The sequence below is a fragment of the Hyla sarda genome, chromosome 5 (genome assembly GCF_029499605.1).
Source record: "Hyla sarda isolate aHylSar1 chromosome 5, aHylSar1.hap1, whole genome shotgun sequence".
In the NCBI taxonomy this organism is placed as follows: Eukaryota; Metazoa; Chordata; class Amphibia; order Anura; family Hylidae; genus Hyla; species Hyla sarda.
In genome coordinates this window covers 81,306,072-81,333,448 of record NC_079193.1, presented here as the reverse complement: position 1 = coordinate 81,333,448, position 27,377 = coordinate 81,306,072, and the positions used below count along the sequence as shown (strand labels likewise).

The 27,377-nt window shown below is 43.1% G+C and overlaps 1 protein-coding gene across 6 annotated transcripts in view; it reads left to right on the top strand.

Annotated features, from left to right (window-relative positions):
- MALSU1 (mitochondrial assembly of ribosomal large subunit 1) overlaps positions 1 to 14,473 on the top strand; it is a 33,485-nt gene extending 19,012 nt beyond the window's left edge. For 2 of the 6 annotated variants that reach the window (XM_056519800.1, XM_056519799.1), the window contains exons 2-4: positions 1,631 to 1,665; positions 3,237 to 3,318; positions 13,106 to 14,472. In XM_056519800.1, coding sequence (XP_056375775.1) covers positions 1,631 to 1,665; positions 3,237 to 3,318; positions 13,106 to 13,263 — 275 coding nt within the window. In that variant the 3' untranslated portion in view covers positions 13,264 to 14,472. Of the gene's footprint in view, positions 1 to 1,630; positions 1,810 to 3,236; positions 3,319 to 13,105 lie in introns of all 6 variants that reach the window. The other 4 variants (XM_056519796.1, XM_056519798.1, XM_056519797.1 and 1 more) reach the window with 4 other exon arrangements.
- Positions 14,474 to 27,377: the final 12,904 nt, after the last annotated feature.

Below are 27,377 nucleotides of genomic sequence, written 5' to 3'. Positions count from 1 at the left end.
GGGCCCCCCGCGATCTCCTGTACGGAGCCCCGACAGCCCGCGGGAAGGGGGAGTGTCGACCTCCGCACGAAGCGGCGACCGACACGCCCCCTCAATACAACTCTATGGCAGAGCCGAAGCGCTGCCTTCGGCAATCTCCGGCTCTGCCATTGAGATGTATTGAGGGGGCGTGTCGGCCGCCGCCTCGTGCGGGGGTCGACACCCGCTATCTCGGCGGAGAGCCGGGGCCCCGTACAGTGAGATCGCGGGGGGCCCCAGCGGTCGGACCCCACGCGATCTCAAACTTATCCCCTATCCTTAGGATAGGGGATAAGTTTTTCACCACTGGACTACCCCTTTAAGGCCAAAATGGGCCTGGTCCTTAAGGGGTTCAGGAACAGACTGCTGAAAATAATAATGTATCTGTTCCTATTTTATGCTGCCTTGAGTGAGGGCTACAGAACCTACATGACAGGTTTCCTAGTGTGAAAGAGGCCTAAGACTTTATGTAAGCCTTATTTGGTGCACATACCATCGATTCCTATTATAGGGGCTTGTTCACATGAACGGCTTTTGCTGCGAATTTTAGTGCAGATTTCGCTGCGGATTTTCAGCTGCTGTTTTTTTTTTCTGGTAAGTCAATGAGAAAATAAGCAGCTGAAAATTAAAAACAGCAGATCAGCTGTGGTAAATCTGTGCAAGAATCAGCTTGTGTGAACAAGCTCAAAGGGTCTATTCACACGGGTGGAATTTCCGCCTCAAATAAAAGTCTAATAGACTTCTTTGGGACTGCACACTTCTGAATTTCTGCATGCGGAATTTCCATCCAAATTCCGCACCAATTCCACACTAAGTCTGCACAAGCCAGAAACCACCCAAGAAAGTGGAAGCGGAACTGGTGCGGAAATTCCGCCCGTGTGAATAAACCCTAAGGGTCTATTCACATGGCAGAATGTCCGCTTCCACTTGTGTGGATTCTGTGCTGATTTGGTGTGGAATTCAAGCGGAAATTCTACAGAAGTGTGAACAGTAGTGTGGGCTCCTATAGAAGTGTATTGGGCTTTCATTTGAGGAGGAATTCTGCTTGAGGAAATTCTGCCTTGTGAATAGACCCTAGGGGCGGATTACCTGCAGAATTTCTGCAGTATATCTGCTGTGGAAAGTCTGCAACAGATTTTTCTACCATTGACTTCAAGGGGTCAGCAGAAAATCCGCAATAGAGGCAGATTTGCAGATTTTCCTTTGGACCTATCAAAGTCAATGATAGCAATATCCGCTGCAGATTTTCCGCAGTAAAAAATGCTGCGATAATTCAGCAGGTAATCTGCCCGTGTGAATGTACCCTGAAAGCCATATACCATAGTAAGGCCTAAAATGTGCGTATGCTGTGGATGCTATACTGGCAAAAAGGTGTGTAGCTATAGGTAGTGTAGCTGTTGGGTTGAATAGACCATGGTCTGGTGTGGTAGACTAAGCTACACTATTCTACCCAACAAATAAAATGTAACCAAATGGTAATTCGACTACTTCGTTCTATATGTACACGTTTTGGCTGTTTGTTCGGCATAGTAAAATGTTTTGATGTGAAAAAGTATGTAAGTATTGGCTATAATGTGTATTAATGTAGATTTCTATATATTGCTCTTTGCAGATGAAGCACTTCAAGAGTTTAACATCAATGTACTGGTAAATTTGCTGCGGCAGGAAAATGGCAAAGATTTGTGTGTGATCAGAGTGCCCCCGGAGATGAAATACGTAGAATATTTTGTAATTGTTGGTGGAACGTCGACCCGGCATCTCCAGGCTATGGCACAATATGTGTTGAAAGTGGTAAAGTGTCTATGTATTATAAGGGTGGCTTTACAGCTGCTTATTTTATTTATAAATATTTCTTACTATACTAAGAACATTTTTTAGTAACAAGAACAACCTTGTGCCTCACCACCACCACCTTCATCCACCCAACTAACCATACAAAACATACCTTTAAGTTTAAAAACAAATACAACAAAGCACATCAAATTGATTTTAAAGGGGTTATCCAGCAAAAATCAAAAAACATTTCAGCTATGTGCCTAGGCTGCTTTACAAAACAAAAACAGCCTATACTTACTTCACTCCCTCATAGCCTTGAGTATCGTCCAGTCAACGCTGCATTTTCCTTTACAGAACTGCAGACAGCACAGCACATCGCCGCTCAGCCCCAGTCACTGACTTAAAAGTGCACTCCGTCCCTAGACATCTTATCCTCGATCCATAGGATAGGGGATAAGATGCTTGATCCCACCGTGTTTAGAACAGAGTTTAGAATGCTGGCTGCGGCACGAGAGGCTTGTGATGTCGTGGTCACAACCACGCCCCCTCAATGCAAGTATATGGGAGGGGACAATGACCTTACGATGGGGGGGGATGTTGGCCGTAACGTCAGCACCGCATCGCTAGTCATCAGGCACGGAGCGCAGTTTTGGATAGGGGATAAGATGTCTAGGGGTGGAGTACCCCTTTAAGGCAGGACACCGCTGCAGTCAGTCTAGCTTGGGAAAGTGTGGCATGCCTGAGACTGGGTGCCAGTACCAGAGGCAACAGGTGAGCAAGAGAGGTAAGTATAAGCTGTTCCTGTTTTATTACACAGTTGGGCACATTGCTGAAAAAATAAATCCCTGGATAACACCTTTATTCATCTACTGTAACAGTTGCAAACACCAGTCAAAGGGCAGCCTCAAAACAACTCCTAGAAAGAATTAAGTACCATGGGGGGGTGGGGAGGAAAAATCGACCAGTTGCCCATAGCAACCAATCAGATGGCTTCTTTGCTTTTATTTTTTAGATGCATTTTCAAAAATGAATCTGGTTGCTATGGGCACAAGTTCCACAGCACAAGTCTTGATGAATCTCCCCCCCCCCCCCCCACTAGAAACCCCTAAAATCTTTTCCCTCCCAGTATTGACAGAAGTATTGCCCCCTCTTAAACTCCAGTATTGACAGAAGTTTTGCCCCCTCCTGCCCTTTTAGTAGTCATGACAGTATTTAAAGTGCTGTGGTGAAAACACTAGTTCTGTGCAGTCCTAAATTCACTTAAATGTTGCTTTATCTTAGTTTATGAGTTTATTCGGTAAATATCCCTCTTCTAGACATTGCACTAGACTGTGGAGCCAGTTTACTATATAACTTGTTTTCAGGATAGGTCATACATCTATTCTAGACAACTGTATGCATGATGAGTAAGAATAATTGATGTCATTTTTGTTGTTTTATAGTATAAGTTTCTAAAAGGAGAAAGTGATCCCCATGTTCACCTGGAGGGAAAAGACACAGATGACTGGATGTGTATAGATTTTGGTAAGCAGTCAATATATTTATTTTTGTTGAAATTTAGTGTGTAGCATAAATTACTTAAAGCCTGTGGTATGAAACAACTTTGTGTGCTTACCTTGTAGAGTGGCTGTGCAAAGTATACTACGTAGCTAAGCCACATTGATTTAACCTCTTAAAGACCCCGGATGTATATTTATGTCCATGGCCGGCTCAGGAGCTGAGCGCGCTTCATACCCGCCAAGTCCCAGTTGCTATCAGCAACCAGGACCCGCGGCTAATACTGGACATTGCAGATCGGGCTGATGACCAGTATTAACCTTTTTAGACGCAACGATCAAAGTTGATGGTGGCGTCTAAAATGAGAGAAAACACTGCCAGTTAGCACACCGGAGCTGTGAAATTGCGGCATCCCGAACAGCTGAGAGGACAGTTGTTCCTTCCTTCCCGCCGTCCGATCGTCGCTCCATTGCTCCAAGCCTGAGATCCAGGATTGAGCAATCGAGCTCAGATAATTCTGATCAATGCTATGCTATGGCATAACATTGTTCAGTGTATGCAATCTAAGTATTCCATGTAATAGTCCCCTGCGGGGACAAAAAAAAAATAAAATGTTAAAAAATAAAAATTTGATTTAACCCCTTCAGTAATAAAAGTTTGAATCACCCGCTTTTCCCATTAAAACATATTTTCAACAAAAATAAACATATGTGGTATCGCCGCGTGCGTAAATGTCTGAACTATAAAAATATAACTTTAATTAAACCGCACGGTCAACAGCGTAAAAAAAAAATTCAAAGTTCAAAATTGCGTATTTTTGGTCAATTTGTATACCCTAAAAAAATTTATTAAAGGTGATCAAAAAGTCCCATCAAAACAAAAATGGTACCGATAAAAACTTCAGATCACGGTGCAAAAAATTAGCCCCCATTCCATTCTGTATACAGAAAAATAAAGTTATAGGGGTCAGAAGATGACAATTTTAAACATACTAATTTTGGTGCATGTAGTTACCGTTTCCGGCATATAAGACGACCCCCCAACTTTTACAGTTAAAATATAGAGTTTGGGATATACTCTCCATATAAGACTACCCCCTCTACCGCGATGTACAGTACCTTACCATTGTTCCCCCCCCCTACATTAGGTTGTCAGCATAGTCCCCCCTACGTTAGGTTGTCAGCATAGTCCCCCCTACGTTAGGTTGTCGGCATAGTTCCTCCCCCTACGTTAGGTTGTCGGCATAGTTCCTCCCCCTACGTTAGGTTGTCGGCATAGTTCCTCCCCCTACGTTAGGTTGTCGGCATAGTTCCTCCCCCTACGTTAGGTTGTCGGCATAGTTCCTCCCCCTACGTTAGGTTGTCGGCATAGTTCCTCCCCCTACGTTAGGTTGTCGGCATAGTTCCTCCCCCTACGTTAGGTTGTCGGCATAGTTCCTCCCCCTACGTTAGGTTGTCGGCATAGTTCCTCCCCCTACGTTAGGTTGTCGGCATAGTTCCTCCCCCTACGTTAGGTTGTCGGCATAGTTCCTCCCCCACGTTAGGTTGTCGGCATAGTTCCTCCCCCACGTTAGGTTGTCGGCATAGTTCCTCCCCCACGTTAGGTTGTCGGCATAGTTCCCCCCCCCCCCCCCCCCCACACACACACATTAGGTTGGCAGTATACGGTAGTTCCCCCACATTTGGTAGGCAGTGGACCCCTCAGACATACAGCCTTCAGCCAAATACAGTGTAGGGCTGGAGGCTGTATGTCTGTGTACTGCCTCACCTCAGTGCTGCGACCACCATTGAACACATTTTATAAGTGGTCAGAAACTTGTAAGTAACTCATGAGAGAATAAAGTTACGTTAAAACCAAGCTTATCAGTGTTTTTCTTGTGAAATTCCCAATAAGTTTGTCACATGACCCTCTTCCTATTGAAAAAACTAAAGTTGGATTCAAAATGGCCGACTTCAAAATGGCCACCATGGTCACCACCCGTCTTGAAGAGTTCCCCCATCACATATACTAATGTGCCACAAACAGGAAGTTAATATCACCGACCATTCCCATTTTATTAACCTCCAGAGCGGTAATCCAGAGCGTGACTCGGGGTTAATTTTCCCTGCCAGGATCGGTAACCCCGAGTCATGCTCGGGGTAGAATCGCAAAAGCAGTGCGATATAGCGGTGCGGCCCCCCGGGAAAACATGCGATTAGCTGCTCTGGTCGGCTCCCGTGGCGGAGCAGGTAAAGAAAAATACTAAGTCAGTGTTTCCCTACCAGGGGGTCTCCAGTTGTTGCAAAACTACAACTCTCAGCATGCCCGAACAGCCAAAGGCTGTCTGGGCATGCTGGGAGTAGTAGTTTCACAACAGCTGGAGGCCCCCTGTTAGAAAAACACTGAGCTAAGTGTAAAAGGAAAAAGGAGTAAAATAAAAAAAACTTTTGCTCACCTAATCCCGGTCCATGCAGATGTCGTTCCCCTCCGTGCGCTCTGGTCCCTGCTCTCTTCACGATTCATCTTACAGGACCTTTCCCTTTTCAGCCAATCACAGGCCGCAGTGATTTCCAGCCAGTGATTGGCTGAAGGGGAAAGGACTTGTTCTGCAGCAAATACACTAGGTTTGAAACCTGCCCGGCAAACCCAGTGTATGTTACTGCAGAACGAGGTGACAAGGGGGGGGGGGGGATGTAACGGGGGGGGGGGGGGGGGGGGAGAGAATGTGACAAGGGAGGGGGATGTGACGGGGAAGATGTGAAATTCAATGCAAAAAATTGTACCGCTTCTGGTACAAATTTCCAGACAGAATCATACCGCCAGGGAGGTTAAGGTGTGTGCATATAAATGGCCCATCCTGTATAAAACTCAATGTGTGTATGTATGTATGTGTGTATGTATGTATGTGTATATGTTCCAGCATCACGTCCAAACGGCTAAAGATATTAACATGAAATTTGGCCACATGTTACTTATGTCAACAACAAACATAGGATAGGTGATTTAACCCTTACTCGCCCTCATTTTCCAGGGGCGGGATTTTTATTTAAAGTCCCAAACAAGTCTATGGGAAATATGTTACGGCATAACTTCCAAACTCAGTCATGTTATATGTATAATAAAAATGTAGGATCGTTAATTTACCCTAACCTACCCCAATTTGTGAGAGTCTGGGTTTTTGTTTAAAGCCCAATGCAAAGCTATAGGTAATGTATGTTCCAGCATAACTTCTGTACGACTGGAGATATTTCGGGAATACTTGGTCTCATGTTACTTATATGTCAAATAAAAAGATGGAATAATTAAATTAACCCTAACCTACCCCCATATGTGACGGATGGGGTTTTTGTTTCATGTCCCATGCAAGTATATAGGATTTCTGGTGCCTTACTCCACAAGCTCCGCTCTGCATCTCCTGGTGAATGCATCAGTCCGGCCACTCTCTCCCTGCATTCCATGCCCCACCTCACAGACACGCCCACCTTTTAAGCCACACCCCTTTTATTTTCAGCTTACAAGATCTTCATCACAACTCAGCTCCTCATAGGGGACAGGATATGCGGTCCAAATATGAGGAGGGGATTTGGGGTTCGGATATGGGGTCAGGATTTAAAGGGAATCTGTCACCAAATGTATTTTTTTTTTCCAGAGGTTAAATGGGTACTCTCATTAAAGTAAAAAAAATAAAAATTAAAAAGATGTTATGCAAAAATTAGAATATTTCTAATACCGTATATGTTAATTTAAAATATTGTTTTTATAGTTTTGTTTTTTTTTACATTAGAAAACCTGGCCACTAGGTTTCACCCTATATGGCTCAGGATTCCTTCCTGTTAAAACAGGTTTTTTAATGGGGATTTCAATACAAATGAATACAGGGATAGAGATGGTTAGTGTCAGGGACAGATGGGGAGGGGGATTAGGGAAAGATTAGTTGATAGCTTCACTTTAAATGTTTTCATATTTTTGGAAATGTTCTAAAAAAAAATTACTTGTCACAAAATATGAAAAATTTAATAACTTGTCATATTTCCCACTGTTGACCAGCAGAGGGAGCTAACATGAGGAATCAGGCGAAGGCAAGCAACTTGTGAATACGCTGCTGAAATCTGGCCTCGCTCATCTACCTTCCCTTTTGTCTGTGTGCATGGGGGGGGAGTTGTAGTCTTTTCAGTTCCACTGTGTGCACCATTTTGTTGGTGTCTAGAGTGGTAAAGAACAGACAATTGGATATCGCTTCCAGAGCTGGGTCATTGCAGGCTAGAATCTCTGTGCGGACATCCCGCAAATTGCACAGGAATACGCCATCTCATAGACTGTTAAGCATTCCGTGTGGAGTCCGCAGAAAGAAAGAACACGTTCATTCAGAATAGTGAATACAGCATTGGAGGTGACTGGAGGAAAAGATGTTATATAACAGCAGAATGGTGACAGGAGGATAAGACGTGATGTAACCGTAGAATACTGACTGCAGCTTTGGAAGTGAATAGAGGATGAGACATTATATAACAGCAGAATAGGAAATACAGCTTTGGAGGCGACTGGAAGATAAGATGTGATGTAACAGTAGAATACTGACTGCAGCTTTGGAGGTGACAGGAGGAAAAAACATTATACAACAGCTAATGTGCCATTCAGAAGCCTGTAATTATTACAGGGCCATGAGTTATTAGACAGAGTTTGAATGTCATACACAGCTTTTCCAGGCTTCTGAATGGCACATGATCTGACTAGCACTGACACTTTCCTTGCCATTCAGAAGCCTTGGAAAGCTGTGTGTGACAGTCAGACCCTGTAATCATTACAGAGCCATGAGTCATAACAGTGTCTGTCACACACAACTTTCCAATAGCTAGGAAACTGTCAGTGTTAGTCAGTTCATGTGCCATTCAGAAGCCTGGAAAAGCGGTGTTTGACAGTCAGACCCTGTAATCAGTACAGGGCTATGAGTCATTAGACGGTCTGAATGTCACATACAGCTTTGACACAGCCTTCTTACAGACGTGCAGCCGTCCCTGGTGTAAATCCTCCTTCAGCATGGGGTCCGACCTCATACACATTCCTTGTCCCTTCTCATAGCGGCAGTTCACGGCCGGCCTGCCATGTGATCTTGTACTCGTCATGAAGATAGTCAGGGAAGCGCTGTGCTGCAGACATCAGCTGGGGGTCGACCAGAACTCCCCCTTCTCAGCTGATCCTCTGCACTCCCGCCTGAAAGCCAGAGAGGCGCAGAGTCCAGGTCCCAAAGATGGATGGTAGGAGCTCGGCCGGTATACAGGAGAGCCAGCAGGGGATAATGACAACCACTGGTGCTTTACAGTGGAGGCTTCCGGACTTCACCAATATGGCGCTGGCTCCTCTTTTGTCGCTGTGTTCTGCGCATGACAGACATGCGCAGAACACAGCATTCTAGTCCCTCATTTTTTTTTATTTATGAGACTGTCGGCGTCTTAACAGTCTTATGGCCAGTGAATGCTGTAGAGCATCTGTGATAGTGTCGTTAAGTGATGTCATCACATATGCTTATGGTAATGGAAGCCCCCTGTGCAAATTTTAAAGATGAATAAAATGTTAAATAAATGAAATACACACCAAACACACACATGAACTAAACTTATTTTATATAACAATTTCATTAATATATAAAAAAAAAAAAAAAAAAAAAAAGTGACCGTTTCCCTTTAAGGATGGGATATGAGGACAAAAGCTTCTTCATTTGTTGCTTTTCCTCCCCACAAGGATTAGGTAGGAAAAATGGACAGCATTGGGTACTCAGCTAGTGTGTGTGTGTGTATATATATGTATATATAAATAATATGTATGTAGGAAAAACCGGGAAACACCGGATATCTAAGCTAGTTTATTATAAAATGTTATTTACTTTTAAAAGGGGTTATCTAGGAATAGAGAAATAAAACTAATTTCTTCCAAAATCAGTACCACCCTTTCCTCATGCACTTCAATGGAACTGAGCTGCCATACCACATACAACCTGAGGACAGATGTGGCACTGCTTTTGGAAGAAATCGGCTCTGTTTTTCTAATCCTAGATATTCCCCCTTAATTGGCCACTGTCGGATGCAAAAACTTTTTATAGTGGGAATTCGGGTAGAAAAACAGACATGGTGCACATCTACAATCTTGTATAATGATCTGATTATTTCTCAGCATAATATCAAAAACTAACAGGTTGTTAGTATACATTTTTGATCAAAAAGTACAAGCCCACTCGCCACATCAAGGCCACCTATTCAGAGTGGGTCCCTAACGTCCCTAGCCTAAAATGGCGCAGCACCGAGCGGCGACCACCACCGCCGCGACACCAATGCCCACAGGGGGGAACGACCCACCGGCAGAGCGGCCCCAATGCCACTCAAACCAGTCTATGGGCCGCACCCCCCCCGCAGACACGGCGCCACGCACAGCACCACACCAATGTGAACAAGGTCCAATAGCTCACTTACCATGCTCTCCCAGTCAGACTGGGAGGCTGCTAGGAAAGAAATGACCCATGTGTAGATAACTACTACTTATATAGGGTTGGGCTGAGGGGGTGGGGAAGAGTGCAGCACATGTTAAAAAAAAAAAAAAAAAGGAGGGGATAGAAATCACAGTGTGAATTCGGGTAGAAAACAGACATGGTCGCACATCTACAATCTTGTATAATGATCTGATTGCTTCTCAACATAATATCAAAAACTAACAGGTTGTTAGTATACATTTTTGATCAAAAAGTACAAGCCCACTCGCCACGTCAAATTTGTAGATGTGCGCTATGTCTGTATTCTACCCGAAATTCATACTGAGATTTCTATCCTTTTTTTTTTTTTTTGAACATGTGCTGCACTCTTCCCCACCCCCTCAGCCCAACCCTATATAGGTGGTAATTAGCCACACTAGGGCCATTTCACTCCTGGCAGCCTCCCAGTCTGACTGGGAGAGCAGGGTAAGTGAGCCATTACACCTTGTTCACACTGGTGTGGTGCTGTGCGGCGTCCGTTGCTGCCGTGGCGCCGTGTCTGCGGGGAGGTGCGGCCCATAGACTGGTTTGAGTAGCATTGGGGCCGCCCTGCCAGTGGGTCGCTCCCCCCCCCCCCCCCGGTGGGCACCTGTGTCGTGGCGGTGGTGGTCGCCGCCCGGTGCTGCGCCATTTTATGCTAGGGACGTTAGGGACTCACTCTGGATAGGTGGCCTTGACGTGGCGAGTGGGCTTGTACTTTTTGATCAAAAATGTATACTAACAACCTGTTAGTTTTTGATATTATGCTGAGAAGCAATTAGATCATTATACAAGATTGTAGATGTGCACCATGTCTGTATTCTACCCGAAATTAATAAAAAAAATTTATAGGTTGGCAAAACATTAAAGGGGTATTCCCAAAAATTTTTTTTTATATATATACTGGCTCCAGAAAGTTAAAGGGGATATCCACCAGAAGGTGATTTTATTACATACCTGGCAGACAGTAATGGACATGCTTAGGAAGGATCTGTGCTTGTCTTGGGGCTAAATGGCTATGTTGTGAGATTACCATAACACTGTGGCTAGCTTTTTGTTAACTGGTATTTCCTGTTTGACTTTCTTTTTTGCCTACAAATACCATAATTCCATTTTCCTCCCTCCCACACATCACCCACCCCACCCATTGAAAACATACGAGCTGCATCCATTCAAAAGATCTGTAGTTTTCAATCAGGGTGACTACAGCTGTTGCATTAGTTACAGATTGATCTCTCCCCCAGCAAAAGATCACTCCACCCATTGAAGCGGACAAACTCCCTGTCATCAGCTGAGTAGGGAGTCAGGTCTCGGCCGCATTGCAAGCTGGGAAAAATCTGAGACAACAGTCATTTTGTATGCTGGTAAAAATAAATATTGGGGTGAAAATCACAGAAGAATTGTGAGAAAACCATCACACACAGGTACAGACACTATATTATGAACTACACTAACTTTACAGCCCCTGTAGCATAGTCAAATAAAAAAAAATCCTGGAATACCCCTTTAAACAGATTTGTAAATTACTTCTATTAAAAAATATTAATGCTTCCAGTAGTTATCAGCTGCTGAAGTTGAGTTGTTCTTTTCATTCTGACAACAGGGCTCTCTGCTGACACCTGCTTGTCTCAGCAACTGTCCGAAGTATTAGAGGTTTGCTATGGGGATTTTCTCCCACTCTGGAGAGTTCCTGAGACAAGCAGAGGTGTCAGCAGAGAGCACTGTTGTCAGACAGAAAAGAACAACTCAACTTCAGCAGCTGATAACTACTGGAAGGATTAAGATATTTTTTTTTATAGAAGTCATTTGCAAATCTGTCTACCTTTCTGGAGCCAGTTGATATTACTTTAACCTTTCTAATGTACTTCATAAGAAATGTTCCTTTTCCTTTTTATAGAAATCATGGCTTTGTCCAAACTGAAGCACAGGCATGGACAAAGTCCAGTAAGTGAGGGTGGGCTAGCACTCCTCTGTGCTCTCTCCTGTCTGATAGTACTCCTCTGTGCTCTCTCCTGTCTGACAGTACTCCTCTGTACTCTCTCCTGTCTGATAGTACTCCTCTGTGCTCTCTCCTGTCTGATAGTACTCCTCTGTGCTCTCTCCTGTCTGATAGTACTCCTCTGTGCTCTCTCCTGTATGATAGCACTCCTCTGTGCTCTCTCCTGTCTGATATGACTCCTCTGTGCTCTCTCTCCTGTCCTATCAGACAAAGGAGTCGTATCAGACAGGAGAGAGCACAGAGGAGTCGTATCAGACAGGAGAGAGCACAGAGGAGTGCTATCAGACAGGAGAGAGCACAGAGGAGTGCTATCAGACAGGAGAGAGCACAGAAGAATGCTAGCCCACCCTCACTTACTAGATTTTGTCTATGCTTCAGCTTGGACAAAGCCATGATTGCTATAAAAACAAAATAAAAATTTCTTATGAAATATATTAGAAAGGTTAATGTTTTGCCAATATGTACAACATATAAAACATTTTTGAATCTGACAGTGCCCATTTAAATTTTTATTCAATATCATTCAAAATAGAAAAGGAACAAAATACCTTTGAGGCAACTTAATCCCCCCCACACACACACACACACACACACACATTCTTTTTATAAATATTTATCAAATTTTATGAAATTCTGTATCTAACAAAAATAATTTTAGTCCAAAATAACTGCAATTTTTGCCTGAAGGCTGAATAGACAAAATAATTGGAGAAAGGTCAGAACGTCCCTCTACCCCCTAATAAATCTTCTTCTCAAATATCTGCTATCTACCTAAATATATTCTAGACTGTGATTCTTAGGCCACAGTTCCCATCACAATTTGTGCCTCCGATATACGAGAGGAGACGGACATGCTGACGTATCGGTTCTCAGACAGACGTGGGTCCCATTCATTTCAAGGACCCGAGCGTAGTCAGCTTGTGACTGTGTTTGGGTCATTTTCCCAACTTATCTGAGATTTGTCTTGGACTGAAAAGCGCTGCAGACCACACTTCTTAGCAAGAGCCAAAACTTGTATATGATTAGAAAATGGACATAGTCACTAGCTGACTAAGCATGGGCAAGTGAAATGAATTGGGCCCATGCCTGTCCGAGCCCAGATAAGTCAGCGTGTCACTTTGACAGTTTCCTGGCATATCTATGCCCTGAAGGCACAAATCGTGAGCTGTAGATGTGCGTGAAAAACAGGTCACCCATCCCCCCCAAAGTACAGGTTTTTTTTTGTTTTTTGCACTAGCATAAATTCTTCTTTGGTTGGTTCTCATAATATGCAAAGTACATATTCCATTGTTATCACTGATGCTATTTTAATTTTTAATTTTTTTTGCTTTAACCAGGGAATATTGTTGTTCATTTCATGCTGCCTGAAACCAGAGAGACCTATGAATTGGAGAAGTTATGGACTTTGCGGTCACATGATGACCAGCTTTCTGAAATGGCAGATGAAGTTTTACCATTGGATTTTACTTTTGGACTGCAGCAGCCTAAAGACTGAGATAGATAGATAGAGATATATAATATATAATTATATATCTCTATCTATTATTTTTTTTTTTCGGCTTTACATTTTTCTACTGACCGGGGCTGTGCTGTGAGGTTGTTTAACATGGTGGAAGAATATTAAATAAGAAAATAAAAAGTAGGCTTCGGGCGACGCGTTGTATGAATTTTTTTTATTTTTTTTTGTTTGTTTTTTAATTTATGAAGAAATTCTCTGTATAAGTGGTACTACTTTAGTATATCACTTAGTTATAAGGTCCACAATTTATTGCCAATTTTGTTCTTGAATCAACTCAGAAGTCAGAGCTCTATTTTCTATTACATCTTTTCACACCTAAATTTACAGCTGCCTGCAGCCACCACTAGGGGAAGATACATGTAGACATCTACTGTCGACCTCACATGTTGTTGGCTATGGTCACACCTAAAGCTACACTGTTTGTAGCATACATCAGCAGTGCAATATGCTGACATATACCATGGATTGCCCACTCAGGATCCATTTAACTGAATGTAGTCTTACCTGCACTTTTAAAGGGGTATTCCAGGAAATCAACTGGAACAGATTTGTAAATTACTTCTATTAAAAATGTTTAATCCTTCCAATAATTATCAGCTGCTGAAGTTGAGTTGTTCTTTTCTGTCTGACAACAGTGTTCTTCATTGTTCTTTTCTGTCTGGCAACAGCAAACAAGAGATTTGCTATGGGGATTTACTTCTATACTGGACATTTCCAGAGACAGGTGTCATCAGAGAGCACTTGGACAAAAAAAAAAAAACTCATAGATATTCAAGTATAAGGATATGACAATATTGCACAGTAATTAAATGTAAAAAAAAATTCAAGTATTAGGATTTGGCAGTATCACACAATGTTGCAGCATTCAAATATGCAGATGGCAATACAACAAACTCACAATAGTTAAATGCGGATATATTATGTGGATATATTTGCAGGCTCAAGGCGGGTATAATTCCAATATGATGTAGCTACAAAATTGTAGCCCCAAATCAAAACCCACCATGTAAAACAATTGCACACATCCTCATAGTAAACACACTTACAAGTGCTTAATGGCTGGACGATCACTCGCGTATACCCCCCCCCCCCCCCCCAACGCATTTCGCCAACCTGCTTTATCTCCTGTTTCCCCTCCTATGGGTTTTAAATGTCTTGTGATGCATGTGTTTTTTACGGGATTTTTTGTGAGGTCACTGATTTTTGGTTAAACTGACTTTCAATAAAGATTTAAATTTTTAATGATTTTATGTTTTTTTCATAAGTGAGGTTTTCATGTAGGATTATAGGTTGTATTTATCAAATCTCAGTGGTTTATTCAAATTGAATTTTGGTTGCTATATTTGTAGGTTGATTGGTTCCCGTACAGTCATGGCTGTAAATGTTGGCACCCCCTAAAATTTTTCAAGAAAATGAAGTATTTTTCACAGAAAAGGATTGCAGTAACACATGTTTTGCTATACACGTTTATTCCCTTTATGTATTGGAACTAAACCTAAAAAGGGAGGGGGAAAAAAAGCAAATTGGACATAATGTCACACCAAAAATGGTCTGGACAAAATTATTAGCACCCTTATATTTGGTTGCACACCCTTGGGAAAAAATAAACTTCCTATAACCATCAAAAAGCTTCTTACACCTCTCAGCCGGAATGTTGGACCACTCTTCCTTTGCAAACTGCTCCAGGTCTCTCTTATTGGAAGGGCGCCTTTTCCCAACAGCAATTTTAAGATCTCTCCCCAGGTGTTCAATGGGATTTAGATCTGGTCTCATTGCTGGCCACTTCAGGACTCTTCAGCTCTTTTTTTGCCATCCATTTCTGGGGGCTTTCTGATGTATGTTTGGTGTCACTGTCCTCCTGTGAGACCCATGATCTCGGATGCAAACTCAGCTTTCTGACACTGGGCTGTACAGTGCGACCCAAAATCCATTGGTAATCCTCAGGTTTCATGATGCCTTGCACACATTCAAGGCACCCCCAGTGCCAGAGGCAGCAAAACAACCCCAAAATATAATTGAACCTCCACCATATTTCACTGTAGGTACTGTGTTCTTTTCTTTGTAGAATCATGTGCTTTACCAAAAAGCTCTATCTTGGTCTCATCTGTCCACAAGATGTTTTCCCAGAAGCATTTTGGCTTACTCAAGTTCATTTTGGCAAAATGTAGTCTTGCTTTTTTAGGTCTCTGTGTCAGCAGTGGGGTCCACCTGGGGCTCCTGTCATAGCATTTCATTTAAATGTTGACAGTTTGCGCTGACACTGATGCTCCCTGAGCCTGCAGGACAGCTTGAATATCTTTGGAACTTGTTTGGGGCTGCTTATTCACCAGCTGGACTATCCTGCATTGACATCTTTAATCAATTTTTCTCTCCACACCCTGGGAGATTATCAAGAAGTTTGCAACCCATTGCACTGTAGCTAATGTTGCGCACAAATCTAGATCTCTGGAGATGAACTTGTAACCTTGAGATTGTTGAAATTTTTCCACAATTTTGGGTCTCAAGTCCTCAGACAGTTCTCTTCTCTTTCTGTTGTCCATGCTTAGTGTGGCACACACACAGACACACAAAGCAAAGACCAAGTGAACTTCTCTCCTTTTTTATCTGCTTTCAGGTGTGATTTTTACATTGAAACAACAACAAAGACGTGGTCTCAAATGGCTGGAGGTGCTCAACCCCAAATGCGGTTATGCATTTATGCTGGGGGAGCAGCCCTTTTGGTCTGTTGCTAGGGGCGATCCTCAGCATAAAAATGCATACAATGGGGGATGCCTGCAGCGGACTACAAGTGCCACAATAGAATCCTACACCAGATAGATGGTGTGGATGTGTAACTATTAGAATAATACAGGAATTTAGGTGCACTCCAATGACATTGGCTATCCCTCAACACGGATGTTAAAATTAATGTATGTTGTTCAATGTACATACCGTAAATAAATAAGCCCTACCCTGAAAATAAGCCCTAGTGTGTTTTTTTGTGACTAAAATTAATATAAGACCGGGTCTTATTTTCGGAGAAACATGGTATAGAATGTAACTCATACTATCCATGTGTAGCGTTAGAAATAAAATAAAAAATTACATTTCTGACTAATGTGTGAACAAACTCCAATCTAGAGGGGGAAAAAATGTGCACAAGGTCCAAAAAATTTAAATAAAATAAATAATTCTGGCTAATATGTGTGAACAAGTTCCAATCTAGGGGAGAAAAAAAATATGCACACAAGGTCCAATGTAGAAGAAAGAAAAAAAATATTCTGACTTATAAGTGTGAACAAGCATCAATCTAGAGAAAGAAATTCAGAAAAATTCAACTAACATGTGAGAACAAGGTCCAGTCTAGAATTCAAGCCTTTAGGCTTACGTGTAGCTAACACAGTGATTCCCAACCGTGGTGCAGCGGCAGACAAGTGTGCACAGGTGGTGCCGCGGGATTTTGCTGTGATTTTTTTATTTTAAATATTCCGCCCCGGCCTGCGCGCTTATGACTGGCGGTGCAGGGGGGGATGGGAAGCCTGCGTGCACACTGCGCACACAGCGTCCCCCTCGCCCCTGTGTCCCACTGCATCCCCCTCTACCTTGTGGCGCAGTGAGCCAAAAATGGTACCCTGGGGCGGAACGAGCTTCATCTGCGCCGGACTCCCGAGCCTGCCGCAGACCTGCAAGCTGCGCGGCCCGGCTTGCTTAAGGCACCGTACCTTTTCCACCCCTTTTGCACCTTCCTGTCACCCATGTCCACCCCCCCCTGTCACCCATGTTTACCCTCCTGTCATCCGTCACCCTGTCCACCCCCATGTCACCCATATTCCCCCCCATCCACCCTCCCGTCACCCATATTCACACCCCTGTCCACCCTCCTGTCACCCATGTTCACCCTTCTGTCATCCCTGTCCCCCCCCCGTCTACCCTCCTGTCATCCCTGTCACCCCTGTCCACCCTCCTGTCATCCCTGTCACCGCCGTCCACCCTCCTGTCACCCATGTTCACCCTCCCGTCATCCCTGTCACCGCCGTCCACCCTCCCGTCACCCATGTTCACACCCCTGTCCACCCTCCTGTCACCCATGTTCACCCTCCCGTCATCCTTGTCACCGCCGTCCACCCTCCCGTCATCCCTGTCACCCCGTCCACCCTCCCGTCATCCCTGTCACCCCCGTCCACCCTCCCGTCACCCATGTTCACACCCCTGTCCACCCTTTCTCCCCGTCACTCCCATCCACCCCCCCGTCACTCATGTCCGCCCTCCTATCATCCCCGTCACCCATGTCCACCCCCCCCTTCACTCATGATCATCCTCGTCACCCATGTCCGTCTTGTCCACTCCCTTGTCCATCCCTGTCACTCATGTTTACCCCCCCCCCCCGTCTACCCTGTCACCCATGTCCACCCTCCTGTTCACCCATCTGTCCCTTTGTCACCCCAGTCCACCCCTGTCCCTCTTTTACCCCCTTATCCACCCCTCTGACCCCGTCTCCCATGTCCACCCTCCTGTCATCCATGTCCACCCCCCCATCCAACCCTCTGTCACCCCTGTTCACCCTCCATTGTCCACCCCTCTGACCACATCCTTGTCACCCATGTCCACCCCCTATGCCCCGTCACCCATGTTCACTCTTCTACACCCAATCGGTCACCCTTGTACACCTCCTTACACCCCTCTGTACACTCCTCTACACCCCTCTGTCACCCATGTACACCCCTCTAAGCCCCCTCTGTCACCCATGTTCACTCTTCTACCCCTCCCTACACCCCTCTGTACACTGCTACACCCGTCACCCATGTACACTTCTCTATACCCATCTGTCACCCATGTACACTCCTCTATCACCCATCTGTCACCCATGTACACTCCTCTATCACCCATCTGTTACCCATGTACACTCCTCTATCACCCATCTGTTACCCATGTACACTCCTCTACACCCGTCACTCATGTACACTCCTCTACACCCATCTGTCACCCATGTACACTCCTCTACACTCCTCTACACCCATCTGTCACCCATGTACACTCTTCTACACCCCTCTGTACACCTCTCTCCGTCACCCATGTAAGAAAAAAAAGTGCGGAGGCTAATAGGTTTGTTTTGCAGGTTTAACGGTGAAGAATTGTGGGTGGAAGAAATCGTGATGATGGGCCGGACCAGATGGAGAAGAGAAGTCAACGATGCAAATTAGAGAAGACTCATATGGCAGGCCGCCTCCGAGAACGATCCTTATTGGTTAAAAATGACCCCCTAGCTGTAATCCCATAGGGAAAATGTCAGCGGTGGGCGGAGCTTCGCCACACGCGGGGAAATGCACCGACACCGCCATGATATATTAACTCCTTGTGAGGAAAGACCTGTAGCAGGGAGGAGCCAGCTGCGCGACCCCAGCCACGGCTGGAATGCCTGTATACTGAGGGAGATGTCGGCCGGGATGTCACCCGCACGTAGCTCCCGAAGTGAGTGAAAAAAACACTGAAAAGGTAAAGAAAAGTAAGAAATCAGGCCCCCCCCCCCCCAACTAAGAATAAAAAGGAGAGAAGTCCCGTCCTCTCACAAGGACAAGGGGGGTGGGGGGAACATACTCACCCTGTATCCACCATACTCACCTGAAGAGGTCTTTAGCCAGTCTTATGGATACCTGCATCGCGTCATGCTGCTACAGACCAGGACGAGAAGGGAAAATATGGGGACCTGGACCGAAGGTACTACCCCAAGTGCTGGCCGTTGGCGGGAAGGGGTAACGGTGCATTTGTATCTTATGTCCCATGCCCCTTAGCCGCATATAGGGGAACAGGTAGCGCCATGCTCCTGAACCCCACCTGAATCAGAAAGTTGGGAGCAGAGGGATAAGGTCCTGCGTCTGACCACACTAATGTGTAGCTAATCACCCAGCTTAAATATTGAAAAATTATAGGAGCACCATTAATGTGTCTTGGGTGTGACAACCTGCTGTAGCGCAGGGAGCTGCTATCTCGCAGCTCTGCTTGCTCTGTGAAGCGAGGTGCCAGCGTCTGACATCACTTCCTGTCAGCTGCCGGATATACTTGTGTGAAACCCGTCCTGAGCAGGAAACCATGAGTAGGAATAGGGACTTGTTTATAAGTTCCCCAACTTTCTCTCCTAGGTACAGGCTACTGATGGGGCTCCCTGTACTTGTGCTTTTGCCCTAGGTGGACCAGACCGGTTATCCTGGGCACACTGGAGTCATTCAGGGACAGATCTTTTGTTTTCACATGCATTGTCTATGGTCCTATCTTTTTTCCTTACAGGAATCTTAGGGAAAGACCTGTGCATTTCTGTTGCCTTACATATGGAACCCAAGTGTGATATATGTGATATTGTATTTTTCTACATATCTCTTGTGATGTCTATTTCACCAATTTATAAACCTCCCTGATGACGCCATTATAATTATTGGTAGAAACGAGTCGGTGGCTTTAATTGGTGGGAGTAATTGATGCACATGAGACCAACCTGAGCTGGCAAGGCCAAGCAGAGCCCATCTGGGTCTCTTCTGGATGCACCAACAACATCCCATGTTATTTGTGGTGATTGTTTACACAAGTACACTATTAGTTTATGTAACAAACTTATTAGTTTACATTAAAAGTTATATTTTAGGCACACCCAAGACACATTAATGGTGCTCTTATAATTTATGAACCCCCACCTAAAAACAGAAAATAAAAGGAATATAAGAACCTAAAACAGGTCCTAACTGTAAAAACAAAAAAGATTACCAGGTCTGAAGAACACCAGACCTGTGTCTTGCCTCCTAGAACACTTCGCTAAAACTGATTAACTCAGGGTCAGTAGGCAGGGTATATCCTGCCAGGAGGTGACAACTTTTTTTTGTATGCCTAGTGTCAGCGTCTCCTAGCGGCAAGAGCATATACCCACGGTCTGTGTCTCCCAATGGTTTCCGACAGAGAAAGTAACATTTGCTTCTTTATCAGTCTTTTTGACAGTTTAATCAGGTCCGTGATGTAATCTTATGCAATCACCCTATTCTTAAACAGGACCCAGACCTTGCAGAATTCTACGTGCCGGTGTACAATTGTCCCTAGCCTATATACATCTAAACAGTCAAAAACACCTACTTAGGGCCAGAGTACCCCTTTAACTTGTAACCAAGACATCTTATCCCCTATTCAAAAACTTGCATTGAGGGGGCAGGGCCTGACGTCACAATACTCCGGCCCTGTGGTCGTGAGGCTTCAGACACAGCCTCCAGCGCTGCGTGCAGCTGAAACAGGTGGGTGCTGCATGAGAGATTGCAGGGGTCCACAGCGATCAGACATCTTATCCCCTATCCTTTGGAGTAGGGGATAAGATTTCTTAAAGGTCGGAGTATCCCTTTAAAGGGACATATAAGTGTGGCCACAGAATTTGCACTACCTGTTACATAGAGCACAGTTCCACATTTTAGTAGAACATGCAAACAGTATTTCACCAAGTCATATATTAACAGTAATACTCAGTGCTTAATATATCTTGCCACCTGGACTGTGTGTAATATGCAATATCTGGGCCACACAAAGAATTTGTTGAAAGTCAGGTTTTGCCGCCACTTAGCAGATGCTAGGAATAGCGCTGTAAACGTTTCCTATCTCAGCAGACACTTTCAAGAACAGCATGGGGGTGACACTACAGGTCTCAGATTATTGGGCATTGAACTGGTTCATTTATCTGTAAGAGGGGGTAATCCGAAAACAAAGAGTTAATCACGAAGCTTACTGGATTTATATTTAAGATACATGTAAGTCTAAAGGCTTGAATTCTATATTGGACCTTGTTCTCAAAAGTTTATTTTTTCTGAATTCCTTTGTTTTCTAGATTGGTGCTTGTTAGAATTTTTTCTTCTTCTAGATTAGACCTTGTGCACATGTTATTTTCCCCCCTAGATTGCAGCTTGTTCACACATTAGTAATTTTTTTTTTGTTTTTTGGACCGTGTGCACATAAGTTTTTTTTCTCTTCACACATTTCAGTATTTTATTTTAATTCAAACGCAACACATGGACAGTATGACGAGTTACATTCTATATAGGTGTTTTTTGCCCTTTATGCTCCAGTTGAATCATTACATGTTATTACCAATCTTTGTAACATTTTATACAGTACAGACCAAAACACCTCATTCAGAATTTTCTTTATTTTCTGAAAATTGTAGATTCACACTGAAGGCATCAAAACTATGAACACATGTGGAATTATAGACATAACAAAAAAGTGTGAAAATATGTCCTATTCTAGGTTCTAGCCACCTTTTGCTTTGATTACTGCTTTGCACACTCTTGGCATTCTCTTGTTGAGATTCAAGAGGTAGTCACCTGAAATGGTTTTCACTTCACAGGTGTGCTGGTGTGGAGGAGGAGGTGTGATGGTGTGGGGGTGCTTTGCTGGTGACACTGTTGGGGATTAATTCAAAATTGAAGGTATACTGAACCAGCATGGCTACCACAGCATCTTGCAGCGGCATGCTATTCCATCCGGTTTGCGTTTAGTTGGACCATCATTTATTTTTCAACAGGATAATTACCCCAGACACACCTCCAGGCTGTGTAAGGGCTATTTGACCAAGAAGGAGAGTGATGGGGTGCTGTGCCAGATGACCTGGCCTCCACAGTCACCGGACCTGAACCCAATCGAGATGGTTTGGGGTGAGCTGGACCACAGAGTGAAGGCAAAAAAGGGCCAACAAGTGCTAAGCATCTCTGGGAACTCCTTCAAGACTGTTGGAAGACCATTTCAGGTAACTACCTCTTGAAGCTCATCAAGAGAATGAGTGTGCAAAGTAGAGATGAGCGAACGTACAGTAAATTAGATTCGTCACAAACTTCTCGGCTCGGCAGTTGATGACTTATCCTGCATAAATTAGTTCAGCTTTCCGGTGGGCTGGAAAAGGTGATACAGTCCTAGGAGACTCTTTCCTAGGAATGCATCCACCTTTTCCAGCCCACCTTGAGCACCTGAAGGCTGAACTAATTTACGCAGGATAAGTCATCAACTGCTGAGCCGAGAAGTTCGTGACGAATCAATTTTACTGTAAGTTTGCTCATCTCTAGTGCAAAGCAGTAATCAAACCAAAAGGTGGCTAGAACCTAGAATATAACATTTCAGTTGTTTCACACATTTTTGTTATGTCTATAATTCCACAAGTGTTAATTCATAGTTTTGATGCCTTAGGTGAATCTACAATTTTCATAGTCATGAAAATAAAGAAAACTCTGAATGAGAAGGTGTTTTGGTCTGTACTGTATATTTAAGTTATTCATCACCAATGGATGAAAAAAAAAAAAAAAAAAAACTACAGCAAGCTGTAGGCAAGCGGGCACAATATATAGATGCAGCACCAATCAGAACAAAAATTGTGCACAAAACAAATCCTATAAAGAAAAATAAATCTTTATTAGACATAATTGCATGGTAAAAAACTTGACAACGGACAAAACTATATAAAAAGCACAAGAATACATACAGAAGGCAAGTATGGAAGCTAAGTCGCAAAAAACTGAGTGCAGGATGCAAAAATATGCATGAGGGTATACAGTTTTCGCCTACAACAGGAGACAAAAAAAATCAATCAACCATACATGGTGTGCCAGACTATACCTACACAACCCAACAGTCTTTCCCTAAAAGTAAGGCTTCCTCAGGGGGTGTGCTTAGCTTCCATACTTACCTTCAGTATGTTTTCTGGTGCTTTTAAATTGTTTTGTCCGTTGCCATGTTTTTTTAACCATGTAATTACATCTAATAAAGATTTATATTTAAGTTATTGTAACATTTGTGGAAAATTAGTCACTGTTTACATTGGATTTGTATGTAATGCGTTTTTCTGTGAATTTGTGATCTTTTTTGCTTTTAAATAGCTGGCAGCACATCTCTGTTACATCTATGACTAAGACCCACTATGGTCGAATGCTTATTTGAATGGAATAAACTTTTAAAGATTTGAAATAAAGCCTATTGTTTTAGGCTAAGTTTCTACTTTTTTTAATCCCAAAAAATGCAGCACAAAAAAACAACACCTGAAAAAAACGCCAGTGCAATTTCCTGCGTTTGACGTTTTTTCATTTGTGTGGAAATTGCACCTTGGCAGTTTTTTTGTTACCCAAAATTTGTTTTGTACAAAAAAAAAAAAAAAAAGCTACAGCAGTGATGGAAATTTTTTTTATTAAACGAAATGTATATATTTTATAACAATATTTGTATTATTTTTTTGTAAAGTGTGTTTCACTTTTTTTCTTTATTTTTTAGGTAGTACTACTACTCCCAGCATGGGAGTAGTAGTACCTTACTATAGACATATCGCCCCGGGTGTCAGTCCTGACACCCGATGCGATAGTCCATAATATAGCTGAGATGCAGCTCTATACAGCGCTCGCATCTCTGCTCTATACTCAGACCAGTGATGTGAATAGAACATCATTCATATTTTCCGCCCAGAGCTGTTATTCGCCGGATGGTTGCAGCCAATCACAGCCGAGGGAAATATCAATGAGTGGCCGGCCAGAGTACAAAGCAGAGATGCAAGCGTTGTATAAAGCCACTCTGCATCTCTGCTATAGACAGGACGATCACAGCGGATGTCAGTAGTAATACCCACTGTGATGTGTCCTTAACTGCAAGTACTACTACTCCCAACATGGAGCACACTTTGCTCCATGCTGGGAGCTGAAGTACCTGCATTAATAGACAGATCGCAGCGGGTGTCAGAAGTTACACTCGCTGTGATCTGTCTATTAATGGAGGTATTACAGCTCCCAGCATGGAGCAGAGTGTACTCCATGTTGGGAGTAGTAGTACCTGCAGTTAAGGAAAGATCACAGTGGATGTCACTACTGACACCCGCTGTGATCCTCCTGTATAATGTATAGATGCAGCCCCTCTTCTCTGGTCCCCTGCACTGACTTATATATACACATATTCATGTATCCCACAGAGAGCTGTGATTGGCTGGAAGCATCTGGCCAATCACAGCTCTGCGGGAAATAAGAATGTGTGTGTATATATACATCAGTGCAGGGGACCATAGAAGAGCGGCTGGCCGCATCTATACATTATACAGGAGGATCGCAACAGGCGGTCTGTCTATTAGTACAGATACTACTACTCCCATCATGGAACAGTGTGTTCCATGCTGGGAGTAGTAGTACTACCTAAAACAAAAAAATTTGAAAAAAAGTGAAACACACACACACACACACACATTTTTATTATTGTCTGCTACATTTTTAGGTCCCCGCTCGCCCACATAAATTGATCCCCGTTTAAAAAGTAATAAAAATGTTGTTATAAAAAAGATACATTTCGTTAGATACAATTTTTCCTTCACTACTGTATTTTTTTTTTTTTTTTTTTAATGGTTCCCTACGAAATTATACATTTTTGGATCGCTAAAGTCCAAAAAAAGAATAAAAACTGCCTGCAAAAACGCCAAAGTTAAAACCCACACATAGTTTTTCTTGGCGTTTTTTCACTCCCATAGAGAAAAACACCACGATTTTGACAAAAAAAACAAAAACAAAAAAACACCCCAGTGGCTCAACATGCTGCAATTACCAACGATCTGAAAAACGCCAAAAAAAAGATTGAAAGAACCCCAAAAGGATTTAAAAAAAACTGCCAAAGTGAAAAACACCAAGTGGAATAAGAATTTTGTGATTTCGCATTGATTTACTGCTAACATCTGGCCGCAGCGTTTTTTGGCCCGAAAAAACTCCATGCGGCAGAATTGGCGTTTTCACAAAAAAATAAACAAACAAGTAGAAACTTAGTCTTAAGGAATCTGGCCAGCTGGAAACCTTTGCTTTGCATTGCTGCTGTCTTGCTCCAGACCATCCATGTGGGCGGATTTCCTATTCCCAGGTGAGAGCAGGTTTAGCACTGGAGTGCTCTTGAATTTTCAAATACTTTACAATGGTTTGGGTACATTTTGGAAACAGAAAAAGTCTATCCCCCTCTTAGCTCACCACTGCTCCAGTCTTCTCAACAAAAGTGCTGTAATGACATTGCCAATCACTGGCCTCAGCAGTCATGTGTCAGTACAGGAAGACGCCACTGCTGTCACTTAGGCAGTGTACATCATCACAGCACTGCCTAATTGTGTAGGTTTTTATACATCTTTACCCAATTCCCTCTCCATAACCATGTTTAAAAAACAAAACCATGTTTCAAAAAGGATGCCTGATGAAGCTGCACATGTGCAGCAAAACACGTTGCATTCTGGAACAATAAAGATACTCACCTGAAGGCTGTTTCCTGCTCCTCTTGTCCCGATCAGCGCCAGGAGATCCTGTCTTTTTCCAAAGTCCTCTTTGCTACATATAATTGTGCAATGGATCGCAAAGAGGAAGGGAGAAAAAAATAAAATAAACACCCACATATACTAACCCACAAGTAGACTGTTTGTCAGGATTTCAAAATCCCTAGGGTTTTGCTTTCACGTTCCATCAGATTTACAATCTAATTAAATCTGGACCATTTACCCACATATGGATGTGTGTTGAAGTGTGTATAGATTCCCTCTAGTTTTATATTCAATTACTGCTGCATTTGAAATAAAATCATTTAAACTGAATTATTGTAAGTAACCCATAAATTATTTTTAAATATTTTATTGTTCATATATTGCATTGCACTTTACAACCTTTACCCGACGCATACATAATAGAGCCAACTTCATAGACAGCCAAGGCAGGATAGCGCTAAAAATAGATTTTAACTATTGAACTATGGCATACATCTGTACGCTATATGTACGTCCTACAATTGTAGGACTGCAGCTGTCAATAAATAAATAAAAAATCCATATGTAGCGCAAAAAAAAAAAAAAGTTGCAATGTAGCCCTGGCCCATAGGGATTATCATCCCTTTGAAAGAAAATAAAAATAAGCAGCTGAAATAAAAATAAAATCTTAACTCTCCTGACCAATCTTGTTGTAATCCAGCATAGAAGCTTCAGTGGGCACCTCAGTCTGTTTGGCAGCAGTGGTCACATGTTCACCACTTGTAATCAGTAGCCTATTGTTAAAGAGTACCTGTCATCAAACCATATTTTCTAAACTCAGATTATATTCCCTAACTACTTCTAACACCCCTCCTGCCCTTAATTTTTTCCCCCGAGCTTTAAAAAGCTCTGTATCATACCTTTCCCCTTTCTTACTTTCTCCTTCTGGGAGCTCACACAATGTGAGTGTTCCCCAGTAGCCGCAACATCATTGGAGCCTGTGAGAGCTGTGCCTCGCCATGCCCTGCATGCACTTCCTCAGTTTTGCCTCCTACTAGGCCGGGAGGAGACTAAACTAACTGTTTGACATGTGTAGGCAACAGAACAGAGCCACCTAGTGGACGTTTTTTCAACCACATCAAAAACATATAAAGGTTGAGAATTTTAACAGCAAGTAAATAGCAAAGTGTCTTATAATTACATAAGGAACAATATATTAAAAGTTTAGTTTGGTGACAGGTACACTTTAAGGCGCATTTTTCTGCAGCAGAAAATCTGCTAAACTCCGTAATGTTCAGTGGCCCTTCAATGGAATTCGTGGAGCGGTGGCCTCACAGGCACATTCTGCACCATTAATTCTGGGGACAATTATGTCCCTGATCTCTGAATTGGTGGGGGATCAAAAAGTTAGACTCCTATCGATGTGCTTGTTATCCTTTATCCCGCGAATAAGCGATAACCTAACAAGATGGTAAACTCCTTTAAAATGATCACTCCTGAATTTAAAAGGGGGACACTCAGCTTTTTAATTCCAGACTTCCTGGTTTTATACGTAAAGCGTACCTCTAACAATGGTTCTGGCAGAGTATCTGTATAAAAATCATGGCAACTTCTGAGCTTGAGACTGGAGATGTAGACTGAAGATTGCGAACTCGAGATGTATTTTCCAGAAGTGCCATACAAGTCTACGGGACTTCCGGCAAATCTGTCTTTGTTACACTAAGGTGGTCTGTAGTTTTTACCTTTGTTTTCCAGTGATTTACATAAATTTGTGGCTTGTGTATTGGAAATGTTATGGGATTGGTGCTTTATTTGCATGTTCAGTTGTACAAAAAAACAAAACACCACAAATAGGAGTTAAACT